This window comes from Lichenostomus cassidix, chromosome 15, assembly GCF_008360975.1.
Source record: "Lichenostomus cassidix isolate B80296 chromosome 15, HeHo_3.0, whole genome shotgun sequence".
NCBI lineage: Eukaryota > Metazoa > Chordata > Aves > Passeriformes > Meliphagidae > Lichenostomus > Lichenostomus cassidix.
Genome location: NC_139496.1, coordinates 13,474,414 through 13,501,334, shown reverse-complemented (window position 1 = coordinate 13,501,334; position 26,921 = coordinate 13,474,414). Strand labels below are relative to the sequence as shown.

At 60.4% G+C, this 26,921-nt stretch overlaps 2 protein-coding genes across 6 annotated transcripts; one reads left to right on the top strand and one right to left on the bottom strand.

Annotated features, from left to right (window-relative positions):
• On the top strand, positions 1-21,968 carry SMTN (smoothelin). 5 transcript variants are annotated; one of them, XM_085076312.1, is made up of 22 exons: positions 1-222; positions 5,164-5,324; positions 5,551-5,644; positions 5,738-5,816; positions 5,910-6,193; positions 7,686-7,788; positions 7,988-8,205; positions 8,336-8,399; positions 9,553-9,651; positions 10,204-10,533; positions 11,472-11,575; positions 13,606-13,722; positions 14,712-14,870; positions 14,962-15,037; positions 15,305-15,469; positions 16,012-16,074; positions 16,237-16,300; positions 16,632-16,802; positions 16,898-17,021; positions 17,093-17,244; positions 18,537-18,709; positions 21,041-21,181. In XM_085076312.1, exons 1-21 carry the CDS (start codon positions 172-174, stop codon positions 18,679-18,681), a joined length of 2,823 nt encoding a protein of 940 aa, XP_084932438.1. In that variant the 5' UTR covers positions 1-171; the 3' UTR covers positions 18,682-18,709; positions 21,041-21,181. The 5 variants fall into 5 exon arrangements, with proteins under 5 accessions (XP_084932438.1, XP_084932439.1, XP_084932437.1 ...); XM_085076313.1 differs by lacking the exon at positions 18,537-18,709 and having other exon boundaries at positions 7,686-7,789; positions 8,001-8,205; positions 21,041-21,968; XM_085076311.1 differs by lacking the exon at positions 18,537-18,709 and having other exon boundaries at positions 2-222; positions 21,041-21,968.
• Positions 21,969-22,622: 654 nt separating this feature from the next.
• SELENOM (selenoprotein M) lies at positions 22,623-24,245 on the bottom strand. Its single transcript, XM_085076326.1, has 5 exons — positions 24,059-24,245; positions 23,940-23,975; positions 23,827-23,861; positions 23,349-23,427; positions 22,623-23,259 (listed from the first exon to the last, which is right to left on the bottom strand). Exons 1-5 carry the CDS (start codon positions 24,185-24,187, stop codon positions 23,047-23,049), a joined length of 492 nt encoding a protein of 163 aa, XP_084932452.1. The 5' UTR covers positions 24,188-24,245; the 3' UTR covers positions 22,623-23,046.
• Positions 24,246-26,921: the final 2,676 nt, after the last annotated feature.

Here is a 26,921-nt window from a genome sequence, read left to right as displayed (position 1 = left end):
AGCGGCGGGGCTGCGGCACTGCCGGGAGAACGGACGGGAGTGGAGCGGAGCCGGGGCGGGGCGAGCGGGAGCGCAGCCGAACAGAGCGCGGGGCCGCGTCGCCCCGGTCGCCCTTTGTTGTCTCGGCCGCCACCAAGCCTCGGCCGCAGCAGTGCGGGCCCGACGGGCAGGATGTCCCAGGAGAGCCTCCTCGGGATGGACGAGGGAGCGCTGCGGAAGCTGGTGAGTCCCGCAGTGACTCCGGGGCTCGGGTACAGTGCGCGCCCGCGGCGGCTCCGAGGACGGATCGTGCCTGGAGATGCCTCGGCTCCTTGAATCCTCGGGGCCGGAGCCGGGTGTCCCAGGCGCGAGCAGAGCGGGACCGGGCGGGCCTCGGGTCTGTCGCTTGGCATGGGGATTCCGGAGTCATGTCTGGGAGCGGTTGTAGCGCTGGAGACCCAGCGCCGGTTCCGGACGGCAGCACCTGGAAGGGCCCGCGCTGGCCCGGGTCCGGCTCTGCGCCGGGGTGAGCTCCAGCACGAGCTCCCGCTCTGCTCCGGTGACTTCGGAGGCTCTGGCCCGGCCGCGCTTGGCCCTTTGCTCGCAACCGCGCCCGGCCGTACCGCCTGTCTCTGTTCCATCTTCTCGACCGGCGGATCCCGGGAAATCGTTCCCCGATGCCGGCACAGTTCCCTGCTCCCCGCTCTCCCATTGCGGGCTCCCGCGCTGCCGGGGGCTGGCGCTCTGCCAGGCGCACTTCTCGGGCTCTGCCCGCATGGCTTTGCATCCCATGCCCTCCTGCGCGGCGGCTTCCTGGAGCACCGGCCGGTCACTGGCCCAGGAGCGAGAGCCGCAGTCGGGTGCTGCCGGGGCCGGTGGGCTCTGAAGGACGAGGGCCTCCTTGTCCCGAAGACGGGGCTGTTGTCCCGGGAAGCCTCTCGGCTTTGGGCAACCCCAAGAGCCCCCGGCCCGGGGCTGGGGCTGTGCAGGCTGCCCCGGGGGGTCAGCCAAGGTGGCCCGGGCCAGCGCTAGGGAATGGTCACTGCAGGAAGCTGAGTGAGCCTGGAAGGCAGGTCTGCGGGAACAGGAAAGAGTCGGGATGCCGGCGGGAAGCAGGGACTGTGCCGTGGGTCGGCACAGGGGCTGCCCCCAGCAGAGCTTCCTGTCCTGCCACCCTCAGCCAGCTCTGAGAGATGACACGCAGACCTGCCCGTGATTTGAGCTGAGTAGCCCACTTGCTTCTCGTGGGATGATGTTAGGGCCAATGGACCACCCATGCAGAGGTTTGGGATGGTCGGGCTGTCTCCCCATCCTGCCAGTGCTTCAGCTCTGCCATGTCCCAGCCGAGGTCTCCAATCTGAGATGGAGCCCCAGGAGCGGTGGTTGGTTCCTGGTCTCTGGCCAGCCCAGGGAGGTGGGTCTCACCCTGCAGCAAGCGCTGCTTCTGTGGGGGCTTTTTCTTTGACCTGCTGGGGCTTTGCCTCCCCAGAGCACTGTGCTTGTGACCCAGATCTCCCTGTGCTTTATGGCATAGGCTGGGGAAAGTCTCCTCTGAGCTGACGTGAGGCAAGGAAGGAATTATTTTTCTTCTGGTTAAGTTTTTGGCTCCACTCAGTTGGAAGAGGATTAGTCCATATAAGGGAAAACTGCCTCTCCCACCGCTTCCTCCCTTTTTCTCTGCTTTCCCCAGCCCTCCACTCTGCCTTGCTTCTACTCATTTCTCCCAGCAAAATTACACTTAGGCAGCAGCATCTGATGTCTCCAGGGAAACTGGAAGAAGGAGGCTGGGGGACTTGAGGTAGTCCTGCAGCCTCCTCACCCGTGTGCTGGCTGGGCTGGGGGCTGGCCAGGAGCCTCTGCCCTGCAACTCCTGACATAGGCATCCATATGGTTCTCTCCCCAGCTGCCTCTCCCCACTGGTATCCCAGTCCCAGGGAGGCCAGTTGGAATGAACGAATGGTGCAGCATAATGTTGACCAATGGCTTGAAAGAGCTGGAGGAGAGAGCTGTGGGTGATGGGGTAGGTGCTGATGCAGGGTGGCCCTTAGATAGATGTCCAGAAGCAGGGACAGTTTGAGCACTCATGGCCGGCTGAGGTCTGCTGGCTTTGGGCTGGGAATGCTTCCCTCTCCCAGCCCCTCCAAATCTTAGTCTGGTTAATTAGGGAGATTGTAAATACCTTTGGAGACAGAGGCAGGGCAGGCTTGAGCTAGGAAAGTCACTGTCATGAGGTCCCCTTCTTCTTACACCCAGTAACCTCTGGCAAATATTCGATGGCCCTGAGAAGTGCTGCATCCCTGCCATTTCCCTGTCATCCATTGTCCTTCCTGCTTTCCTCTGCCTAGGGGGCAGCCATGCTCCCTATGGCTCTTTCCAAAGATGACAGTGAAGCTTGGGGCTGTAGGAGGTGCTCAATGTGCTAGGCTCATCCGATGTCCCAGAGTGGTTTCCCTGTGGCCAGGCTCCAGCCTCCAAAGTGCTGCGTGCTCAGACACTCCAAAGAGCTGAATGGATGCAGGGCTAATTGCAGCCCTCCCAGAGGAGCTGCCCGTTGTGCCAGGATTCTGAGCGCTGCTGTATTGGGCACCAGTAGGAAAGCAGCCTATGGATGCTGTGCCAGTGCCCTTTCACAAAGGCACTCCGTGTGCTGAGGAGGGTGTTTGCTTGGAACCATTAAGTTGCTGGCAGCTAGGCAGGGCCCATGGGGCTCCCGGCATGTGCCGATCCCTGAGCCTGCCTGTGCTGGCAGGGCTGGGCCCCTTAGTTCCTTCCCAGCTGTTGTGGTTTCCGGCATGCTTTCCCCTGCCACTGGCCACAGAGCTTCCAAAGCCACTAATTTGCCTCATCCCAGCTCCCTGCTGACGTGGGCTTGGAATAAGGCATTTTCTCCTGCCCTGCCATTTGTCCTGTGGGGAGAAGCCTTCCAGGGCCTGGGTGCAGGTCAGGTTCCAGCTGGAACCTCCTCGGTAGGGAAGACCCCACAGCTGGCAGGTGGGTGCCACACAGCACACACAGGTGCCAGCATATTCCCTGCACCAGAGTGTGCAGGGCTGATGTCCCATTGCGCCCCCCTTTCCTGTGCACTCACCACTTCTACAGCTGCTGTGCACATGCACCTTCTCTCCCCCCACCTTCCCCATTGCCCTGACCCAGCTGCAGGGCCAAGCCACTCACTGCCAGCAGCTTATTTATGGATGGCCCAGGACCTTGGCCACCCAGTATGCAGTTGAGGACTGTTTTCCTGTCCTCAAAGCCTTTGGATGGCTGCAGGGAGAGCTGTTCTTACCACAAAGCTCTGCCACCAGGCCCTCATTTTGAGCTGAACTAGATTCCACCACTTCCCAGCCCATTGATGCTACCCTGTGTGCGGGGAGCCGGGCTTTCTGGCTGGCTAGGGTGGCTGCCATTGCTGCTGGACCATGCCTTTGTCCTGACTCTATTGTCCCCACTGCAGTGGCATCCATCTGGGGTAGATGGGAAATGAGAGGCCCATGAGGATTGAGGTGCTGGTTTTCTCTCCAACAGTCCCACAGCTCTGGCAGCACTGTGGCCCCTGCTCTTCCCAGCCACTTCCCTGGCCTTGTGGTGGCAGAGGTGCCTGCTCTAGATAAAAGCCCAGAGCGGGCTGCAGGCCTCAGTTCTAGTCAGGATGCTGGAAGGGATGGTACTGCCTGCTGGCATGGTGGGGGCTTCTGGGGTGGGAGAGGAAGGGCACCCTTGCTCCAGGCAGCTCCCCCAGAGGTTGTGTGTCTTTTCAGAGTTGGTCTGCTGGTAGTAGGGGCTGGTAGTCCCAGCTGCCAGCATCTTCCCAGCTGGGGAAGGATGATGCTTCCAGCTGGACTTTGTGGCTGGCAAGGGTTGGAGGACCACAGTTTTAGCTGCCACTGGAGTGGCACATGGGATCTCTGTGCTTGCTGGCTTAACTAAGATGGGAATACTGTCCCATATCCCCAAACTCCAAGCAGAGAGGGCAAAGGGCAATAGCTTCTCAGGGTCTCTGCAGAGGGGTCTGCATCCAGGTGGTGGTCTGGGGCCCCCCAGTGTGACTTAGTTCAGGTCCAATCAAGGGACCGACCCTGGATCCCTGCTGCAGCAGAAGCCAGAGAGCCTGGGTGGGTGGCCTGTCAGTGGCCCATGGGACAGGAAGGAAGAGGACTGATGCTCTTGTCCTGTGGCACACCCATGGCTTCTTCCACTGTGACGGGGCTTGATGCTGACAGCAGCTGCTGTGGGTCATGGGGTTTATTTTTAACAAGCTCCATGGGAAATCACCTTCCGGGTTCCCAGTGCCGGGACAGTCTTGATGTCACGCAGCAGGACAAGTGGGAGGATAGTGGGGCCTGGCTGGCCTTTCACGGCAGATCTGGCTGCCTTCTGTCCCTTCAGCATCAGGGGATGTGTTCATGGGCCCCTGGAAAAACTGGAGCTGCTAACAGGGCTGGGCTGTGACCTGATCTGGAAGAGGGGGAGCAATTCTGAGTGCCCATGCCAGGTGTTGGCCTTGGGTGGGCTGAGGAGCACCTGGAATGCCTGTCAGATGTTCATGGGGGGCATTTGTGGGGGAGTTGTAGCTGTGCTTCTCACACATAAAGGGTTGGACTTTGAGTTAGGACAGATCCCACTCATGGATTTCACTCCAAGAGCCGCCTGCCATCCCCTAGCAGTGGATGAAGGTGGGGAGGGCTACAGGGTGGCCAAGATGACCCCTTGGTGGGATGCTGGGACCCTTTCAACCAGCTCCTCCTGGGGAACATGAGATGGGAGGAGAATGTTCCTTTGCTGCTGGAGGGACCAACATGGGTGGGAGGGCTCATTCCAGAGCTGGTGGGAGTGGGAGGGGAAGAGCTGCAGGGCACCAACCCTTGGAGGCTGCAGGACCACTGGTGGGCATTCATTTCACACACTAGTCTCTTTGACCTTCACATGCCTGGAGATCTCAGTGCCACCATGGCAGCCCCTCCTCTCCTTGGCTGGTCCCAGCATCCTGCCCCAGGGGGCTGTGCCCACTTTCTGCAGGGCCTGGCAGTGCCGGGCAGCATGCACTGGGCACGTGGGTGCCACAGACAGACAGCCCCTTTGTCCAGAGTGTGGGCAGCTCATGGCAGCGTGGCAGAGGGTGGCACCAGGGCTGAGATGGGGGTTCAGTGGCCAGAGCCAGTGCTGAGCCCTGCCCTGTGCACCCAGCTGGAGGCCACACTGGACCTGGCTGAGCGGCGCCGCATCCGCTCGGCCATCCGGGAGCTGCAGCGGCAGGAGTTGGAGCGGGACGAGGAAACTCTGGCATCCAAGCGTTTCCGCCCAGAGCGCAGCAGCCACCGACAGGACAACAAGGAGAATTGGCCGCAGTGAGTCCTATGGGGAGTTGGGTCATTCTCTGCCTCTGCACCAGGAGATGGGGGCTGCGGTACCTGGCCCCACTGTAGCTGGGACAGATTTAGGTGAACATGAGGGTGGGAGCAGCGTGGCACATGGTGGTGCCTGTTGCCTGGATCTGCCAGCTGCCCACAAGGGGTCTTTGTTCCCAAGTGCCCATGACAGCTCCCAGCTGGCCACTGCTCTCACCCTGCTCAGGTCACAGCACCTGGAGGAAGAGCAGCAGGCAGCCCTGGCCACCTTGTCTGAGCAGCTCGAAGCCATCACGACTGTGGAGGAACTGACAAAACTGGTGAGTGATCATGTGCCAGGGCAGACTGTTTGCTGGGATGGACCTTGTGCCAGGGCTGACCCTGCTTCTTTCCTGGGTCCTTTCTTATTGCAGCTGCGGGCAGCGGGTGAGTATGAGGAGCGCAAGCTGATCCGAGCTGCCATCCGTAAGCTGCGGGCTGAGGAGATTGAAGGTGAGGCACTGTTCTCATGTTCTTGGGTGGATGCCCTGCAGAGTCCAGGACGTGGGAAGCTCCTTCCTGAACACCATCTTTGCTCCTATCCAGCCGCAACCCTGGCTGGGAATGTGCAGAGCAGCCGGAGGGACAACAGCAAGCCTCCCACTGTGCCTGAGGAAGGGAAAATTGTCCAGAGGGACAATGCTGAAACACCAGCCCTTACTGGGAGTGAAGAGAGCTGTGGTGAGGGCAGCACCAAGCCCCCAGGCACAGACAGGAGCAGGGAGAGCAGCCATCAGGACAATGCAGAGCCGGCACTGGCTGGGCCAGAGGAGAGTGGGTACGGGGAAGCTGCAGAGCAGCCCCCTGCCCAGGAGCCCGAAGGCTCAGCGGTGAGTATGTAGGGCACTGCAGGGTGTGGGACTGATCAAGACTTCACCCTTTCCTGCACCTCCTGTGCCAGCCTGTCTGGAGCACAGAGCCCAGAGCAAGCTGTGCATGCCTGCCCAAAGGGACTGAAGCAGGTGGGGCTGAGGTCTTTGGGGACAGGGGAAACTTGGCTGGGCTGTGCCAGCATGGCCCCAAGCAGTGGTGAGCTGGGGCTGGGGCCTCAGGTTAGGGTGCCTCTGAGCTTCTCCCAAGGATACAACCTGGTGGGCATCTGGAAGCCCCTCAGTGCATGTGGTGCACCCCTCCCTGCTCCAGTTCTTGGGGATGGGGCTCTTTAGGGGCAACAACTGCTCATCTCTCCTGCAGCAGTTCCCTTGCGTGGGTAGAAGCCTTGATTCTCTGTCACCCTTCTTGTGATGGCTGTTCCTACCAGCCTTTGAGGGGCCAGGGCTCATTCTGGAGTGAAGCTGTGGGCTTTCTGGGTGGGAGAAGGATGAGCTGGTGGGCAGAGCCGGAAGGAATGAGCACAAGTTGGGGTTTTCAGAGTGCAGCAGGGGTGACCCTGCAGAGACTGTGTAGTGGTAGGAGATCTCTGCACCTAACCCTGCAGGGCTGCCCTTTGAGAGTGGGAAGAGAAGTAATAGGTGTAACCACAGCTGGGTGAGAAGGCGTGGGGTTCCCCCATCTACCTCTGTCCAGCCCTGCTTCTTCCTCCTCCTGCCCCAGGGCCATAACAGGAAGCTGCAGAAGTGATGTGGCCCTGTGCCACCTTTCAGCACTGTCTGCCTCCCCATCCGGATGTGCTGGCATGCTTCCCCCAAGCCCTGGCTGGGCTGGGACATCACTGAGCAACTGGCAGGGCTGTCCTGCTTGGTCCAGCTGATTACTCCTAATCCAAGGCCATTTCAGGCCAACTGGGTTTGGGGCCTGGTTCGCCTGTACCTCCTCAGGATACAGGCCCCTCTTCATCTCCACCTATCCAGGTGCCATGGTGCTTCTAGAAGCACTGGCACAGCCAGGACTGGCACCTTGTTCCCTAGCTGACACCAGGACACCCTAGCCCTGCTCAGACTTTTGTCAGAGATACACCTGTCACCTCTGTGTGGTCCTGTGTCCAGAATATTTAATCATTTAATCATTACAAGCAGAGCTGTAGGTGCCATGCACAGGGACAGGTTGATGTAAAGCTAGGTGTTCCCTGCATCATGGAGCCCTGGAGTGCCTGGGGGGGGGCATGGGGCAAGTTTGGGGTCCCCCTTCACTAGACACTGTCTCCCTCCCTGCCCACAGGATGCAACAGGGTGTGGGGACACTTGTCCCCCTGTGAACCTCCTGCCGAGACCCCTGTGCAGGGACTGGCTTGTCCATTCCCAGCAGCATGCAGGCAGGGACCTGGATAGCATGGGAAGAGACCACAGCCTGTGTGTCCCTGGCTGGAACAGGACAGGGTGGCCCCATCAGAGACTGGAATGGGGCTGGTTCTTCTCTTCCCAGGCCCAAAAGCAAGAGGATGTGGTGGAGCAGGAGCATATCCCAGCCAGGATGCAGAGGCTGTGCAGCCAGCAGGTGGGAGACCCCCAGAAACCCAATGTTCAGGGTAAGTACCCACAAATATCCACAGCAAAGTCCCATCTAGGGACCAGAGCTGTGCCTGGACAGCTGCAGGATGATGGAGGGCATATGGCATCTCACAAATGGTGGGCAAGGCAGCCGGGTGCCTGGAAGGGCTGCAGGAGTAGGGATGCATTGCAGGCAGCTGCAGGCTTCCCAAACAGAGCCTCTTCTCTCACCCACAGCTGTGGTTTCGGGGACCCTTGTGCTCCTGGAGCTGCAGCCAGCCCCAGAGCCTGACCCAGAGCCTGAGGATGGTGATGAGGACCTTCAGCAGGGGCAGCCCCAGACAGTCTGGAAGGAAGGGAACCTGAGCAGCCCTGCCAGCACCCCAGAGCCCAGTGTGGGGCAAAGCCTCAGAGAGGAGCAACCTGTCCCAGGCCAGCCCAGTGCTGGCAGTCAGGTACAGAACTGGTGGCAGCTGCTGCTGCTGCCCTCCTTGCCCAGGGGATGGCAGTCTGTGGGCGAAGGTAACTTGATGGGGGTACTGCATGCAACCCCCAGCTGAGTGCTCTGCCCTTCTCCTCCCACAGCTTCATGCTGGAGTGCACTGCCAGGTGCTGGGGCCAGGTGGGAGACATGTGAGGCCACCAGTGGGTAAGTGTAGCCGGAGAGGGGTGGCATGAGAGCCCTGGCCCCCTTCCAGCTGGGTAGTGCTACCCCAGGGCCCCCCCGTTCTTCTGTCCTGCAGCATGTACATCTCAGGCAGCCCTGGGGACATGACTCCAGCCCACACATGCTGGGCCAGGAATGTGAGTGCAGGACACAGCCAGGCCAAAGGCCAGCCCTAGCTGGGGGCCAACTGCTGCCCAGCCAAGCAGTGGCAATGCCCACCCCAGCCAGGGAGCTGGGTGCCAGGCAGGCTGTTTACCGGGGCTCCTACTCTGGCCGGGTGGCTGCAGGGCCATGAAAGGGAATCAGTGCCAGCAGCAAACCCTGGCCTTTTGCATTCTTTGTCCCAATAAGGCTGGGAGCTGTGCACGGCTGGCCCTGACCACCCCCGCCCTGGGCCCAGCACCCTGCAGGGCCTCCCCACAGCTCCGAGGGATTCCAGTGGCCAGCAGCTGCCCTCTTCCTACTGCTGGGAAAACCAATCCCCATGGCTGTGCCAGAAGGAAATGGGGAGAAACCAAAAAGCAGCTCTCTGCTTCCAGGGCCAGGGGTGCTGCCCGTGCAGGTGGAGATTGCTGTCCCTCTGAGGAGCCCCTAGAGGCTGCTGGTTCCTGGGAAGGAAGAAGCCCTGGGAAGATGCTGGGGGTGGTGGGTTGCAACATGGCACAGCCCCAGGGTAGAGGGAAGTGTGCAGGAGCCGACCCCCCTTGCCTCACACGGGGCCCAAACCTGGGTTCTGAGGAGAAGCTGAGCCCCCTTCCCTCCATGGGCATCAATTACTCCAGCCCCAGTGCGGAAGCCCTGCCTGTACCCTTGGAAACTGAGGTACTTGGTCCCCTCAAAGTACCTCCAGAGGCGATGTTGTGCCTGGGCCTGGTGAGGATAGGGGTGATTCCAACCTTTCAACAGAGACCCCAAGTACCCCCCCTGCACAGCTGGGCACAGAGCCCACCGTCCTGTGCGGTGTGGTTTTGCATTGCAGGGCAGAGTCTCCGGTGCAGGGCAGCCTATGAGTGCTGGTGGATTTTGGCACTAACCTTTGGGGAGTGTAGAATGATGGGGGTGGCGGCAGCACCTGTGCCATGCTCACCCTCTGCTCCCTTTGTCTCATTCCTTCCCTGGCCTGTCTCTTCCCAAGCATCTGTGCCCACCCAGGACGTAATTGGGACCCCAGCTCGCCTGAATACTTACCGTCGGGAGCTGGCACTCTCCTCCCTTTGCCTGGCTGGCTCTGCGGGTAAGATCCTAGTGTTGGCTGCCTCCATTGTCTTCTTCCCGGTGGCGGGAGGTCCCCGGTGGAGCCTGGGCTGGTGTGGAGCTCTGCACTGCCAGGATGCTGCAGGATGCTGCTGGCTGCCCACCTGCTCTTTTGCTTCCTGCCCAGGATCACTCCCTCTCTCCCTCCCTCCCATCCCTGTGCACAAACACCCGGCAGCAGTGGGGGGAGGGAGCAGAGGCTTTGAGGGGCTGCAGCCACCCTGAGAAGTGCTGGGTGTGTGATGGGATCTCTGGGGGGCAGCAATGCATCCCCTGGGCACCGTGGGGGGCTGCATGCATGGTCATGCACTCCAGGGGCATTGTGGATCGTGTGGGCAATCCAGGGGGCTGCATACACAGCGTGGCATCCAGGGGTGAGGGCAGCGTGCATCGCAGGGGGCACCCCAGGATGGTGGGGCAGCGTGTATCTCAGGGGGCACCGCGGAGGGCTGCATGCATGGTGCAGGGCCAAGCCCCAGCGGGGACACTCGCGGGCGGCTGCAGTCCGGTGACCCTACGCCCATCCCCGCAGCGCCGCGCCCCGCCGGACTCCCACCTTCCCCCGCCGCCGGCTCGGTGCGGGAACGCGCGCAGCGGTTCGGGCCGGCGGGGGCGGGCGGTGCGGGGGGGCGGGCCGGGGCCGGGGCCGCCCAATGGCAGCGGGGGCCCCGCACGGCCCCGCCGGCGCCCGCTCAAAACGCGCGGGGCAGCGGCGGCGGCGGTGCAGAGCAGCACCCGGCCCCGCGCCCCGCCGGCTCCCGCCTCGACGCCATGAAGACCTTCTTCACCATCGAGATCAAGGATGGGCGCGTCCAGCCCCTCGCACCCCGCGTCACGGCCAGCCCCGGCAGCCAGCGGGCAGGTGGGCATTGATGGGGTATGGGTGCACAGGACAGGTCCAGTGGGCAGGTGGCATCTGTCATGAGGCAGTGTCAACACTGGAGGGGTAATGGGCATGGGTGTCATGCAGGGAGGTGGGACTGGAAAAGTTGGGGATCTCTCACGAAGGTGGACGCTGCAGGGGAATGGATACCAGCAGAATTGTAAGCACTACAGGACTGTGCATGTGCACAGCTGGCAGTGGAGCAGGTGGGTGACAGTGGGCAGCTGGGCACTGACAGATGGTGGGCACAAATGGGCAGGTGGAGGCAGGCCTGCTGATCCAGCAGTGGCATTTGAGTGCTGGAAGCCCAGAGGCTGAGCACAGGTGCTGCCAGAAAAACAGAACGTGCCTAATAGCCCTCATCCTTTGGCACTCATTCTCAGCCTACTCAGGGCATCTCAGTTCAGGGAGACCATCTGGCCCTTCAGCCTGTCCCCAGTCCCACTGTCTTACCATGTTTGTGTTTGGGGTCATTCCCCAGTCCCTGCCCTGCCGCCACAGCCCTGGCCCATCCTCTCCCCACTGACCTGCTGGTTCAGGGGAGCCTATGCTGTCCTGCTCGGTCCCGTCCCACTGCTACGCAGTCTCCGTTCCAGTGCTGCCCCAACCCTGTCTGCCCGCAGATGTAGCTGGTGTGGGATGCTCCTGTGGCCATCCCTCTCACCAGGGGGTCTTGGCTCCAGCTGGAGCACTGCAGAAAGCACCCCTCCTTGGGGAGTATAAGCCAGGGCAGTGAGGGGTCTCGACTGCCCTGTCCCTTGCCTGTCCCCAAAGCCCATTCCCTGTGCCACAGCTCAGTGCTCCCTGCCAGAGCAGGATGTGTGGGGCAGGCAGATACCCCAGCCAGAACAACTCCCCATGTGGGGCTGAGCCTGCAGGCTGGGTCAGACCCCACATGCCTCTTGCTTCCCTTGCAGAGGTGACTCTGGGTCTGCGGAGCACCCCCATCCGTATCACCACCATCCCCAGCAGTGTCAGCAGCATCTGCAACATCAGCAATGTCAGCAGCAATGTCACCAAGGTGAGTGCCCAGTGGGGCTGAGATCTGTGGGGCTGTGCCCTACCTGGCCACTGCCTGGCAGCTCCAGGGCTTGGGGTGGTGACCAGGGATGAAGGGGTTAGTGTAGGTAGCATTCTCTGGAGGCTCTGTGGTCTCGGTTGGTGCTTTTGTTTTGGTGGGTTTTTTTTCACCAGGAAACACTGAACTTTGTGTGTGGTTGCACAGCCCCACGTGAGCCCACTGCACTCTGGACTGCCACCATAGACAGCTGGGGAGATGGATGGGGGGGGACAAGGAGCCTTTTGTGGGTCTCTCTCTATTTTAAACACCTTTAATTGTGGCAGCAGCTCAGGGAAAAGCCCATTGCCTACCACCCCTCTTTTTCCTCCTTGGGACAGACCTTGGCCATGGCTCTGGGGAGCTACTACTCAAAGGTCTCTAACGCGCCCTGGAGCTATGGGTTGGGGTCTTGCCTGTTCCTGCTATGCCATCCTGAGTGGAGAATGGTCACAGCTCCAGCCCACCCAGGAGGGATTCCCGGGTGCAAGTGGAGAAAAAAAACTGAAAAAACAGCCCCTCTACAGTGTTTTGTGGGGAGAGCAGGCTGTGGCCACCCTGGGCCTGGGTGCACACAGGATACAGCCCCGTGTGCAGTCCTTCAAGTGCTTTTATCTGCTCCTGCCCATCTAGGGTAATGTAAGGCGCCCGTGTGCCGCCTTGGCAGGAGCCAGGATGTCAAACACAGCTCTGTCTTGCTCACGGCCCTGTGCGTGCCTGGCTGCCTCTACAGAACAGCACTGTGGGTGGCCTGTGGCACTACCTGTGGCACTACCCGTGGCCTGTGGCATACTGGTGGCTGTGGTACCACTGGCTTCACCCCATCCTCGGCCAAGTCCTTGCCAGCATGAGGCAGGCAGTGCCCACAGGTGCTCCCCACACCTGCCAGCAGGTCCTGCCTGTGGGTAGCTGGCTGCAGTGGGATGACTTCCCTGTGCTAATGTGCTTGGGCAGGCTTGGCCTGAGCACTTGTCAGCTCTCATTAAGGTATTAGTGGGTCTGCCTGATGAGGTGGGGGACCTGAGACCTGTCAGCTGCCTGGCAGGAGATGCAGCCTCTAGGCATGCTCCTGGTGGTCGAGGAGGAGATGAGGCAGTGGTGCTGGCAGCCCTGCCAGGTAGGGCTTGGTTGGAGGGACCAGCAGGCTGCCGGGACTTGGGGGCAATAGGATTGCGGCATGTCTTCTTGCTGGTGGGGTGCTACCTTCGTGCGGGGTCCTGCTCCCCCTGGGGCAGGCACTGGGCAGCGCAGCGGTATGAAGACCTAAAATCCATGCTCTGGCCAAGGCCTATGCACTGATGCCAGCCTGGGGCTGGAGGTGTTTGCTGTGGGTGATGCCAGACCAGAGTGGGAAGGTACCTGGGTGAAAGGACACAACAGTGGTTGGCCTTTTCACTCACCCAGCACTGCAGTGATCAGGGCTGGTCCCCAGCACTTTGTCCCACAGCCCCCAGGGTGGTGTCTGGCCATGACAGCCAGTGAGGGTGGGCAGGCCACTTGCAGGGCTCCCCTTGCTGAACCACCAGGTCCCACAGTCAGATCCCCTGCTAAGTGCGGCGCCTGGCTCAGCACCCCTGCGCAGGACCCCCAGCTGCTGGGACCAGAATAGCCCACAGGCAGGGACCGGGCCAGCCTCCAGCTGGGGGGGTGCCCGGGCCCCTATAAAGGGCGGCGGACAGCTGAGCAGGGCTCACCGCAGCACTTGCACCACCACCATGCTGGGGGTCGGCTTGGAAAGGCTGGTGAAGGCTGGAGTGGCTGAGTTGGCAGAGCTGCGGCAGGAGCTGGTAGCATTCCGGGGGGCAGCAGAGGGGCAGCTGGAGCAGGCCCTGCAGCGAGTGCAGGCACTGGCACAGGCACTGCAGACATTGGAGGAGGAGCACCTGGAGTTGCGGGCAGAGCTGGGGCACCTGGGCCGCCGCCTCGATCTGCTTGCGCCAGGGCTGCAGGAGCTCCCTGGGGAGGACATCAGTACCCTCTTTCTGGAAGCACAGGACCCTTGTGCCCACTTTGAGGGCACTGAGGAGCTCAGTGGCCCTGTGGCCCATCCACCCACTTTCTCCAGTACGCGCCAGCATACGGCCCTGCACCTCTCCCGAAGCAACAGCAGCGTGAGTGTGGGCAGTCCTGCCCCATGACAGGGGGGTGGGAGGGGGTCACCAGCCCCCAGGGCACCTGGGGGTGTCTGTAGCCCTGGCACAAGGTGTGACTGTGGCAGTGGTGCATGGGGACATAGCACCATGGGGATCTGCCCTGCCTTGGGCTCACTGTGGCCGGGCTGTGCACCCACCTGTTCTGCATTCCCGGTGTATCAGGTGGGAGGCCACAGGCAGCTGTCCTGCCCCCACTGCAGCACCAGGCACAGGTGGTGGCATGGGTGTATGTGGCCAGCGTCAGCTCCGGCTGACAGCTTTGCTATGTATCGGTTACTGGGCCACAGGATACAGGATGGGGCCAGGTGTGTGTGTGGCTGCTCTGGCCCCACTCTGTCATCCCTGCTGCTTCTGTGCCCTATTCTGGGCCTGGCCCGCTGCCTGCTGTGCATTGCTGGGGGGTCGTGCTGAAAGAGACTTGGCATCCTGGCTGCGCTCAGGCAGGAGCTGAACTGGCCTAGATCCTGGCAGGGATGCGGGGGAAGGCTCTTGATCTGCACAGGCTCTTCTCTACACTAAGTCCTTAATTCCATGGAAATCCCTGTGCTGCTAATGGCACGCACTGGACTTGCCAGCACCTTGCCCACTCCTGGGTGACAGCCACTGCTCAGAGTCCTGGGCAGCCCCTGCCTGCTGGGGGGCCCAGCCACCTCCTGCCAGGGAGCAGGGAGGATTTGGAGATATTTTGGCAGCCGGACTGGGAGGAGGTGAGGAACTGCTGGGCCCCTCCGGGGGCATGCAGTGCTGCAGGAGAGTGTTATGCTCCCCTGCCTGCCTTGGGCGCTGCAGATGCTTGCAGCACTTATGCCACGTGGCATGTCCTCTCCAGAGTCCTCACTGCCCTGTAGCATGTCAGGGTGATAAGGGCCTGAAGGGCCTGGACCCTGAGAAGAGGTAGGGGGGTGGCCAAGCTAGCAGGGGCCTACTGCATGGTGATGTCCTTGCAGATGGAGCCAGAAGTGGTGGAGCAGCACCAGGCACCAAGGCTGGAGCCAGAGCTGCCCAATGGCACGGAGAAGGTGCAAGTGAAGGAGGTGGAGAGAAGGAGCAAGCTAAACGTCGAGGAGCTGAGCAGGATTGAGGATGAGGATGTTCTGGATAAGATGGTACCTTTTCCTCTGGCTTGGGCTCCTGCAGGAAGGTAAAGGGACCTTGAGTTAATGGCAGAGGACTAATGATGACTTCCCCCTCCTGCAGCTGGATCGGACAACAGACTTTGAGGAGCGACGACTGATTAGAAACGCCATGCGAGAGCTGCGCCAGCGCAAGCGAGGTACTTGGGGATGGTGACCCTCACTGGGGTCAGAGCAGTGGTGGTGGCAATATAGGGTGCTGAAGTGGGGGCTGTCCAGCTGCAGGGAAGCAGGAGGGTGTGTTCTGTTCTGTCCTCTGTTGTACCCCTGGCTTTTTGAGTCCAAGGATATCACCCTATGCATGAGCCAGTTGTGGGCCAGCAGCAGCTGCAGGACCCCTCGTGTGGCAGGAACCGTGCCCACCACCACCCCTTGCTGCTGATGCCATCTCCCACCTGTATTTACAGACCAGCGGGAGAAGGAGCGGGACCAGCGGCTGCAGGAGGCTAGGAGCCAATCTGTGTCAGGAAGGACTGGCCACGCCACGGAGACCACCACCACGCAGACCACTCAGTCAGCCGATGGCTCAGCACGCACTAGTGTCACCAAGACTGAACGTCTCACCCACTCTAGTATGGGCTGGGCTAGGGGGGTGTGCCAGCCCTTTGGAGGCCTTGCAGAATCCTGCAGAGTGCTCTGCCATCACAGCTCTTCTGCCATTCACTGCCTGTCCTGAGTCTGGCTTGACTGTGCTGGGAGCAGGACTGTGGTTCAGAGCTGAGTCTCTGGCTTGCCCAGAGCCTGCTTGCAGACAATTAAGGGTTCTGCTCTGAATCCCCAGCCCTGTCAGGGTAGCAGGCCTTTATCTGTGCCTTTGGCTTGTCTCTTGTCTCCTATACCTATACCCTTGCTCTCCCAGTCCCTGGGTGGCTCAAGCTGAGTGGCTGCCTGCTCCAGCTGCCTCCCCAGCCCCCTGCTGCTTTGCACTTGCCTCTTTGTTCTCTGCCTGGGGGACACATGCCCTCTGTTCCCCCTCTGCCTGCTATGCCCATGGCTCTACCACCTGGGACTTCTCCCTGTTGCACTGCATGAGTGCAAGGGTGCTTGGCAGCAGCAGGTGTCTGCGGGTGCTTCTCCTCCTAGCCCAGCAGTTCCCATTGCCTTGTCCCTGCAGGTGATGGCACCAAGACCTCCCGTACTACAACCATGGAGTCCAGTTATGTGAAGAGATCAGACAGTAAGAATTTTTCCTGCCCTTTCCCCACGGCATCCTCAGGGTGTAACCCTGGAGCATCACTGCCACTGAGCCGTCAAGGCCCTGGTGCAGGCAGAGTCCTGCCTGCCTGGCACAGCTGCCCTTAGCTCTTGCCCAGGGCCTCTCTTCTTCCTCTCTCTGCAGATGGCAACAGCACGTTCGTTCAAACCAAATCATCCTACAGCTCCTCATCCAAGAAGATGGGCAGGTGAGCAGAGGTGCCTATGGGGACAGCCCTATATGATCCCTGTTACTCATCTGCTTGCACTAACCCTCTGCCCAGCTTGTAGTGTCCCCATGCAAATATGATCCCAAAGCCTCCTGGTCCTTGGGCTACATTCAATGTCTTCAGAGGTTCTCATGGGTCCTTTCAATGGGCACAGAGTCAGGTCTGCCAGCTGAGGACCTTAAGCGAGCTCTCTTCTGTCCCAGGGACATGGAGGTCTCCAGAGTGCCAGGGCTGGCCATGGGCTGAGACCACTTCTTGCCCTCCCCTGGGCTGGCCAGAGCCCCTTTAGCATTGCCTGTGTCTCTCCCAGCATTTTTGACCGTGAGGATGAGAGTGGCTCTCGGCAGAGCAGCCTGGCTGCGCTGGAGCGGCGTCAGGCAGAGAAGAAGAAGGAACTGATGAAGGCTCAGAGCCTACCCAAGACATCAGCCTCACAGGCACGCAAGGCCATGTTGGAGAAGCTGCAGAAGGAGGGTGGGAGGTGAGGCTGGGCCTGGGGCAGGCTGGCCAGGGCAGTGAGTGCTGCACAAATAACACCCTGCAGCTATGCATAACACCCCATGTCTCCTGCCACAGTTCTCCAAACCCCACAGCATCACAGACGACCGTGCAGCGCTCCTCCAGCTTTGGTGTGCCCAATGCTAACAGTATCAAGCAGATGTTGCTGGACTGGTGCAGAGCCAAGACTCGGGGCTATGAGGTGGGTACTACCTCCTCTTCCTGTCCCAAGGCCAGTCACTCTGTCTCTTGGTAACTCTGTTGCCCTCTCAGCACGTGGACATCCAGAACTTCTCATCCAGCTGGAGTGATGGCATGGCCTTCTGTGCCTTAGTCCACAATTTCTTCCCCGATGCATTTGACTACAGTAAGCTGACGCCCCAGAACCGCCGCCAAAACTTTGAGGTGGCCTTCTCTTCTGCAGAGTATGTACCTCTCTTGCCATCATGTGGGCTTGGGATAGCTTGGGGTGGCTCTCCTGCTCGCTGCTGGGGTAATGGGGGGACACATGGAGGTGATGGTGCTGGAGGTGGGTGCCCGTAGGTGTCACTTCCACCATGCCATGCAACAACGAGGTTAGACGCTGTAGGGGCAAGCAGCAGCTGTGTGGACAGAGTCACAAGAGGCCAGTGCAGCCCAGTAGGTGTGGCGTTTGGGTTCCTGAGTGTGGAGCAGAGCACCCAAAGGCAGAGCAGCAGCCTCACAAACCCACCTGGCTTCAGGCAGTACATCCCATCCTGGGGTACCTACTGTGGGACTGCAGCCTGTGGGGAGCAGTTTGCCTATGCCAGGTGCCTCCTTTCACAGTTGTAGGGGCTCAAACACCATTGCAGCTTCTCCAGTCTCTTCCCTTCCCCTTTTGCTTCCGATCTTTCTGGGTGCTGAGAGATGGGAGTGCGCCCAGCTGGAGAGCTGGCAGCCAGCCCCTCTCTCCTTCCTTCTGTCTCTCTCCCACCTACCCACCCCTCTTCTCCAGCACCCTGCCCAGGGGCAGGGCTGGGGGTGGGGGTCCCATCCTGCTGATGTCCAAGGTGGTGGGGTGAGCTGGGGGCTCCTGCAAGCTCCCAGGGTGCCGTGGTGCTGTTTGGTGGAGTGAGAAGGGGGCTGCGGGCCTGGCTCTTGGCATTCCTGTTAATGGACTTTTTGCCTTAATTGGGAAACTGGTGTGCGGACTTGAGAGAGCCATCGATCTCTCCGGCCTGGAAGCCAGCTGGCCTCTCGTCCTTCCTCCTCCTCCAGCTCTTGTGAGCGTCCTCTCCCGAGCTTCCTGCACCAGGGCTGTGCTGCGCGGTTCCAAGTGGAGCTGGGCAGGAAGGCTGGGCTTGCCCTCCCCATCCTCCCAGCGGGTCTATATAGGAGCTATATAGAGCGCCGCTCCACTCTGGAACCCGCTCCCTGAGCACCTGGCGCACCACAACACCTCACTCCTCCTCCTTCTCTTCCTCTTCCATCTGTCTTTCCCTCTGGACTTCACGCCTCTCCACGCCACTCACCTGCCCCCTCCCCCTTGCTTGTGCCCCCCCAGTCTCACTGAATGGCCTTGGTATGGGGTGCCTGGAGCCCTCCTGCCCCTGCATTGTGCATCCCCAGAGCATGCCAGAGCAGAGCAGCTGCCAGTGGGATGGAACTGCACTGATCTGTGTCTCTTGTTTTCTCTTCCTCCCCTCCCTGACTGGGCTGCGGTCACTGGCTTGCCCCTCTCTCTCCCTGCACCCAGGAAGCACGCGGACTGTCCGCAGTTGCTGGACGTGGAGGACATGGTCCGGATGCGCGAGCCAGATTGGAAGTGTGTGTACACATACATTCAGGAATTCTATCGCTGCCTGGTCCAGAAGGGGCTGGTAAAAACCAAAAAGTCGTAGCCCATTGTCACCCCCCTCAGGACCAATGGTGAGAACCTTCCCCTCCAAGTACCTGCTCGTGCCCCACCACCACCAGGGCTCGGCAGGGAAGTGACTGCTGCCGCTGGGGACAAGGCTGGGGGATACTGGTGGGTGAGGAGCGAGTCCTGGCAGTGCCAGACAGGGCCCAGCTGTGGCCAGCAGATGGGCAGAGACAGCTGGCTAGGCTTGGGCCTTCTGGAGTAGTGCCTGTGGGGGTTTGGGTACGGAGGATTGTGTCACCCTGGAGTGCTATTGGCTCTCCAGCTGTGGGGAGGGCAGTAATGAGAACAGAGCCCTCCCCCCATAGTTGAGCCTGGCCCAGGGAATCAGCTGCTGGGGATGCCACTCAAGGTGTTCCGAGTGGTGCTGTCTGAGTGTGGGTGGCCCCCCAGGATGCTGCAGCATCAGTGCTTGTGCTTGCTGCCTCATCGTCTGCCCCAGCGTGCATGCCCAGCTCCAAGATGCTGCCTGCTCATATATGGGCAGAAGCAGGAGCCTGGAAAGTGTGACTCAAGGCTCGGCTCGGGTCCTGCCTCGTCCTGCAGTGTTTGCGCCTTTCTCAGGGCATCCTGGCTGGCGCTGGAGCTGCAGTTCCCCTGGCTCTGCACAGTGCTGGCACACCAGGGCCCAAACAATGGCTTTATAAGGGCAGGGCTGCTCTCCATGCTCCACCATTACCCCCTGAGCCAGGCTGGCAGTGGCAAGGGCTTTCCTAAGGCCCCAGGCATCGCCCCCTTCCATCACCATGGTGGCCAAATCATGAGGTGGGGTTGGTGCCAGCCAGGCTGTTGCTTGGAGCCCACTGGCGAGGGCAGCAGAGACCCCGTGGGACGGCTGGGGCCATGAGACCCAGGGTGGGGGGCTCTCCTGGGCCCTAGTGTACCACAGGGGCTGGCATTGACTGGGGTCTCTCCTCAGGGCAGGGTGGAGCTGTTCTAGGGGGCCAATGTGTGCAGTGGGGCTTCTGCAAGAGGGGGAGAGGTGAGGTACAGGGCTTGGGGATGAGGGTGTTGTGGTGGGTGGCAGTATAGGGTTCAGACCCTCCTTTTGCACCCTGTCTTTGGGGCAGAGCCCTGCCTTAGAGGATCTTCCTTGTGCGTGCACAGCCTTGGGGCATAACCTTGAGTGGCCCAGGGCAAAGCAACTGAACTGGCCATGGCAGCAGCAGATGCTGCCACTTTGTGTCAGTACAGCACCCAGTGCAATGCAACCCCTGCTCCTGCAGCAGCAGCAGCAGCAGCCTGGCATACTCCAGCACCATCTGTCCCCTGAAGGCGGGTAGTGCCTAGTAAAGATGCAGGGGCCTGGGCAGGGCCAGGAGGGTTGGCAGTAGTGGCAGGGTTGCTTCTGTGCCCCTTGCTTCTCTCCCAGTAGAAAGAGGAGAGGAGAGGAGAGGACAGAGGTGGCCGGATCCCCTCCATGTCCTTTATGGTTTTCACAGTGACCCCTAATTGTGTTGTCAGCCCCCTCAAGAGCCCAGGGAGCCCCTGCTTGGGGAGACATGGCCCAGGGAACTGGATGGGTGGTGAAGCAGAGTGGGCCACCCTACTAAAAAGACAGCAGCAGAGCCCCAAGGCTATTTTGGGGATGGGGACAGAACCACAGCTGATCTGCCAGGGCCTCACAACACTGGTAGCTGCTGGAGTGGGGTCCTGCACAGACCCCTGCACTGTGGTGGGGCAGGGAGAGGAGGAGATAGGCACAGGCCAGCTTGAGTGGGCTGAGGCAGGGCAGTGCCCACTTCAGCAGTAGGGTGTGCTGGGCCTGGGGCAGGCAGCCCCCAGGCTTCAGTCTGGGGCAAAGGTGGGAGCTGGGCTGCCAGGGCTTGGGGGAAGGCAGAAGAGCAGGGCCAGGGCTTGAGGTTGGAGTAAGGGGCTGCATGTGACCAAGACACACTCCCTGCTTTCTGTGGGCTACTTGGTGGGGTTTGAGGCAGGGGCACAGCAGATCCCTGCAGCCAGGCAGAGCTCTCCCTAGAGGCCACCAGCATCGGCTGGAGGAGCAAGAGGAGTGGGGTGGGCATGACTTGAGCGGGGGATGACTGCCAGCACCAAGAGCTGGGGTGGAGAGCACCAGGGGAGCATTCGGTGCAGACAGTTGGGCAACCCCTGCCCTGGGGCAGACAGTTTCCAGTGCAGACAGCATGTGCTCTTCCCAGTGTCAGGAGCAGTAGGACTGTGGGTACCAGGGCAGGGCAGAGTGGGATGTGAAAGGAGCTGAGCAGGTCTGAGGGCAGCAGTGCCCGACACCAGCAGGTCCTGGGTAGTGCGGGCTGTCCATCCCAGCCCCCACATGGGGCAGCCTGCCTGAGGCCATGCTAAAGCCTTCATCTCTGCAGGATGCTGGTGGACTGCGTGCCGCTGGTGGAGGTCGAAGACATGATGATCATGGGGAAGAAGCCAGACGCCAAGTGCGTCTTCACCTATGTGCAATCCCTTTATAACCACCTGCGTCGCCATGAGTTGCGCATGCGGCAGAAAGAATGCTAGAGCCTGCCCTGTTCCCCCCCACTGCTGCCCTCACCCCAGAACTGCCTGCAGGCAGGGAGCTGCTTGCCCCGGGAGGATCTGGGGGACCATGGGTCTGGCAGTGGGGACAGGAGAACTCTTCCACCGGGGCACCCCACACCTCTGCTGTGGTAGAGCTGCTTCTGCCTCAGCTGGCTGTGGGCTGACCCTGTGGGCAGAGCCAGGTGGGCACTGCCAGGGATGCTGACAGCTTGGCTTGCCCCCCATGCTCCAGCCTTTTAAGTTATTTGTTCTCCAGGAATTGTTTGCCCTGCAGGCAGCATCGGGGTGGCCGGGGCACAGCAGTGCATCACACAGACTTGGGGCACCACGTGGGTCTGTGGCTGAGCAGGGCTGTGCAGTCCAGCCGGGGTCATGGTGCATCCTGCAGGCAGCACCTGTCAGTGGTTCCCTTGGCCCCCTGTGAGCAAGCCCCTCTGCCCACTGCAGGCCCTGCCTGGTGTCACCTCCCTGGGGACATATCCACAACTGTTCCGACACCCTGCTTCCCACCGCCACGTGCACCTGGGGCACTTCCACATCGGGGGCTGCAGCACCTGTGGGCTGGGGAGCGGACAGGGGCAAAGGGTCCCAGGGGAGCACAAGGCCAAAGGAGTGAGCTGGGACAGCAGCCCTCCCTCCCCTCTTCAGCTCAGGGCACCTGCGTGCTCAGCACCACTTGCCCCTCTGTCACATTTCTACACCTGTGCTGACACATGTACCAACACCAGCCAGATAATAAAGGTTTATCTAGGTCAATGCCTCTGGCTCAGGTCCTTCTGCCCGTGGCATGTTGCACACTGCAGTGCCTGTGCAGTGCTGGCAGTCCAGCTGTTCCTGAACCCTCTACCTGCAAACTCAACTGCTCACCCAGCCCAGAGGGGCACTGAGGCAAGTATTGCTCCTCCACTCATTGATGATGTCCATGGCTGAGGGGCATTTGCAGTGCCCCACCCTGCCCAGGGCTGTAGGTTCACTGCTCCATCCATTGCCTCAGGCCTGGCACAGGGAAAAGACACTACACGGCCAGCAAGGCTATGGTCAAGTGCAGCTGTGCCCCACTTCTTTCCCTGGTTGAGGGACAGATGTCCCCACTGGGCCAGTGTAGCCATGGGGCTTCAGTCCAACACTACAGGACTTGCTCATGGGCTCATGCCCATCGCCCTGCACCCTGTGAGAGCAGCTCATCACATGCCATGGTGCCTACCACCCTTGTCCCTCTATCATGTTGGGGAGGGGTGGCACAGGAACAGCACAGTTAGTTTGTGGCTCACCAGCAGAGGCTGTGACAGCAGAGGCCATCCTCTCTTGCCTCTGTGAGAAGCTCTGGGGCACCCATCTCCCCTCAGAACAGAGCAGTGCAGGATGCACCCCACTGAGCCCTCTCTGAAAAAATGACACATTGCACATGACTGCACATGAAAGCTTTATTAGGAGCTGGATATGACATAACCCTGCTAGGGGTAAAGCCCCTTTCCTGGGGCAGCTCTCCCACCTTTGGGACTCAGCACATCTACCCTTAGCACTTGATGCTTTCTGCTGAGGGTTTCATCCTGTCCCATGCAGGCAGGATGCTGCCCAGTGATAATGGGCTCCAAAGACAAAAGGGCATCAACCAGCATACGGGGCCCCTGGAATGCCAACAAGTGCCCAGGAAGCCTCTGCTTGAGACTGGATCTGCCTAGGGCATCCTCAGGCCAGAGGCTACACAGCATCAAGCACGAGTCAGGGTGAAAACATTTGCCACCCTGTGATGCCATCCCCAGCTGCTGTAACACCCTCATTCCCTACACTGGGGACTGGCTACAGGACCCTGTCCCGAGTGTGGCACTTCTTGCTAGAGGTCTGGGTGTTCTTCCTTGTCACGTTTGGGTGGGGTCTTGCTAGCAGCAGTGGGTGCTTGGGGGGGCAGCAGTGTTGGCAGAAGCTTGGCGGGGGCTAACTGGAACTCCTCTGGCACAAGGGCATCAGGTGTCTCCTTGCGGTAGAAGCCCAACTCCTGCACCAGCTGGTTGATCTCTTCCCGGGTCATATCGCTCAGGGGGATTCTCTGCACCCAGACAGAGGCTGCAGCTTGGCACTTGTGGGGCATTGACCACCCCAGGCCCTGTTGCAGCAGGTGCCGTACTGCCCACTCACCTCTAGCTCCTCGTACCGGTGGCTGAGGAGCACAAGCTCAGGGTCAGCACCAGGCAGGTGTTTCATCTCCAGGTTATGGCTGGGCAATGTGTCAAGGAGTGGGCAGTACTGGGCAGGCCCATGCAGCCCTCATCCCATCCCGTCCTCCATCACATCCCCTTCCATCGTCACATCCCATTTGTACAATCCTCCATCCCAGCCCATCTTCTCTCATATCCCATCACCTCCCATCCCATCTGTCCTGCCTCCCATCCCATCCTTCATTGCATACCATCCCATTCTGTCCCCCATGTAATACTATCCCATTCTTTATCCCATCCCCCAACCATCCATCCTCCACTCCTCACCAAACCCCATTCTCCCTCAGCCCATCCCATCCCATCCCATCCCATCCCATCCCATCCCATCCCATCCCATCCCATCCCATCCCATCCACTGCGGCAGGCGCCCCAGGGCTGCAGCCACCGCCGGCGGGTACTAAAGCGGGATGTCCTGGGAGACGAACGCCTTCACCTGGGGAGAGCGGCCGACACGGTCCGGCTCAGCGCGGGGAAGCCCCGGCTCCCGCCCCGTCCCGGCCCCGGTACGTACCTCCCTGAGGCGGTTCAGCCGTCACCCGCCGCAGGTCTGCGGGAGGGTACACCCCGTTAAGCACCCGTCAGGCACCCGGCGGGCACCGCTTGACCCCCGGCGCCCCCGCCCGCGCTCACCTCCACCTTGCCCCGGGCCAGGTCCCGTAGTACGGCTCCGCGGAGCCGGGGGTGCTCCGAGCCGCCGCCTGCCGCCAGCGCCGCCGCCAACAGCAGCCACAGACAGGGCCCCCGCAGTAAGGTCCGCATCGCTCCCGCTGCTGCCACGTCCGGCCCAGCCCGGGCACGCGCACGGCACCGCGCATGCGCAGCGACCCGCGCGCGCGCACACACGCGCGCCCACAAATGCACGCGCAGACATGCGCACACGCGTGCGCGCACACGCGGACACGCGCTCACACGCGGACACGCGCGCACTCACGTGCACAGACATGCGCGCACACGTGCGCACCGTGCGGGTGGCGCGTAACTCCCGCGAGCGGGCTCCGTGGACAAGATCGGCACCACACAGACCAACAGCACCACCACCAGCAGCGCACACGCCGCAACACACACACCGCGCAGACCAACAGAAACAGAAGCACATACACACCAACACCACGCACCCCCTAACGCTACACGCCCCTTGCACAGACCAACACGCACACCAACAACGCTGCACACCCCAATACCACGCACACCTGCATTGCGCACACCTGCATTGCACACACCCCCATGACACCCGCACTGCACACATGCACAGTGTGCACACTGACACCACATAGTGCAAAGACACAGAGAAACACCCCGGTCAGGATGTGTGCATATACACACAGCTGTGCACACTCACAGATCCTCCTACACACACAGTTGTACACACACACATGCACAGGTGCATGCACACAGCACTGCATACATCTTTATGCAGTCTGCACAGTAGCACATAGATACACACACTGCTACCCCCCTTCCAGTTGCTGCCAGCCTACATGCCTACAGCCACACATAGCCTACAAAGCAGCACGCAGGGACACACCAGCACCCAGTCACACATGCAGTGGTGTGTGCACACGTGTGCTGATCTACGTGTACGCCCAGCTGCATGCACACAGTGCACACTCACATCTGAGGCACATGCAGCTCCACATGTACAAATCATCATGTACCCCTGCACACACCCACCCCCCACCCCTTATCCCCCCCACTGCCAGCAGCTGCACAGACACATGACCCATGCACAGACACATCCCAGACACAGGTCATGGGGTCTTGGATTGACTGAGGATGGAGGCAGCTCTGGGGTCTCTTTGGTCCCATCACCTATTCAGGCAGGGCCACCCAAAGCCAGGGATCCAGGACAGTCTCTGTGTGGCTTTTGTGAACATCCAAGGATGGAGACTGCACACCTCCCTGGGTAACTTAGGCCAGGGAAGAGTGTTTCCTGACATGCAGCGGGACCCACCTGCACTTAGTTTGTGCCTGTGGCCTCTGGTCCTGCCACTGGGCAACACTGGGAAGAGCTAGTCTCTGTCCTCTACACTTCCCCTTAGATATTTATATACATGGATGAGATCCCCCTGAGCTTCTTCTGCTCTGGGATGGATAGTCCCAGCTCTCACAGCTTATCCTCATATGAAAGATGCTCCAGCCATTCCTCCTTGGGGCCCTTCACTGGACTCCCTCCAGCATGTCCATGTCTCCAGGAACTGCTCTTGGGAGCCATGCACTAGACACAGCACCCAGGGGTGGCCTCACAGGCATCTCCATGACCTCCTGTGACCTGCTGACAACACCCCCAATGCAGCCCAGGATGTCATGCACCTGCTTTGCCCTGAGGACACGCTGAGCTCATGGTCAATGTGGTGCCCCCCAGGCACCTCGTATCCCTCTGCAGAACTGCTTTCCAGCAGAGTGGCCCCCAGCATGTCCCCGTGCTGTGGTTGTTCCTCCCCAGGAGCAGGACCCTGCATGCTCCATGGCTGAGCCTCAGGAGATTGCTGATGGCCCATTTCTCCGGACTATCCAGGACCCTCTGGATGGATACATGATGCTCTGGTTTTACAGCCACTTTTCCCAGTTTGCTGTCACATGCATAGTTGCTGAGGGTGCTCTGTCATGCCATCCAGGTGGGATGAGGATGTTAAACAGACCAGGGCCCAGCACCAACCCCTGGCAACACTATGAGTGACTGGCCTCCCACAGGACCACATACCACTGATCTCCACCCCTGGATCCAGTCATCCTGCCTCAGCTTTTTTTTATCTAGCCCGTATGCCAACAGCTTCCCTAGGAGAAGCAGATGGGCTGATGCCTCCAAGCAGTGCAGATGGACACTGTCCCCTGCTGTTCACGTCTGCCAGCTGCTCACTCCATCACAGAAGGTGGTCGGGTGGCCAAGCAGGACCTCCCCTTGGAGAAGTCACACTGACCCCTCAAGAAGTTGTTGTTCATGTGCCCAGTATTGTTTCCCAGAACTTACTGCTCTGTCATCTTCCCAGGATGAAAGTGAGGCAAACTGGCCTTAAGTCCCCCTTCACATCTGGTATGGGTTCAGGAGGATGCCTGTGCACAAAAAACTCAAGACACACTCAGAATTGCAAAGTAAGTTAATTGTATTAGTCACATTAGCAATTAATACATACTGACCCCTGGATTCTGGAGAAGCTTCCGAGCAGGAGAAGGAGATGGAGTATGGTTTCTGAGCATGAGGTGTAGGAAGGCAATGCACTTTCAGGGCATCCCCTGGATGAAAATAGTGTGCATCATGGCATCCTCTCCCCTCCACCCCAGGACCATACCTTATATCTCCTCCTCAGGAGTGGCCAGTTTCAACATTACCTCATGCAGGGTCAGCGTGTAAGATGAGGTCATAACGGCCCATGATAACACCTCCAGGCCAACAATGGCTTATTGTGTATTATTCCCCTTTCACAGGATGAATCCCAGTGGGTGACAGGTACCGATAGTTTCATTTCTGAAGGGTAAAGTCCTACCAACTAACAAT

What these genes read in the sequence shown, in the direction of transcription:
- SMTN (XM_085076311.1), top strand. Translation starts at nt 172, where the DNA reads ATGTCCCAGGAGAGCCTCCTCGGGATGGACGAGGGAGCGCTGCGGAAG. An exon ending in AACAAGGAGAATTGGCCGCA is followed by an intron (nt 5,325 to 5,550) that starts GTGAGTCCTATG and finishes CACCCTGCTCAG; the next exon opens with GTCACAGCACCTGGAGGAAG. An exon ending in AGGATGTTCTGGATAAGATG is followed by an intron (nt 14,871 to 14,961) that starts GTACCTTTTCCT and finishes CCCCTCCTGCAG; the next exon opens with CTGGATCGGACAACAGACTT.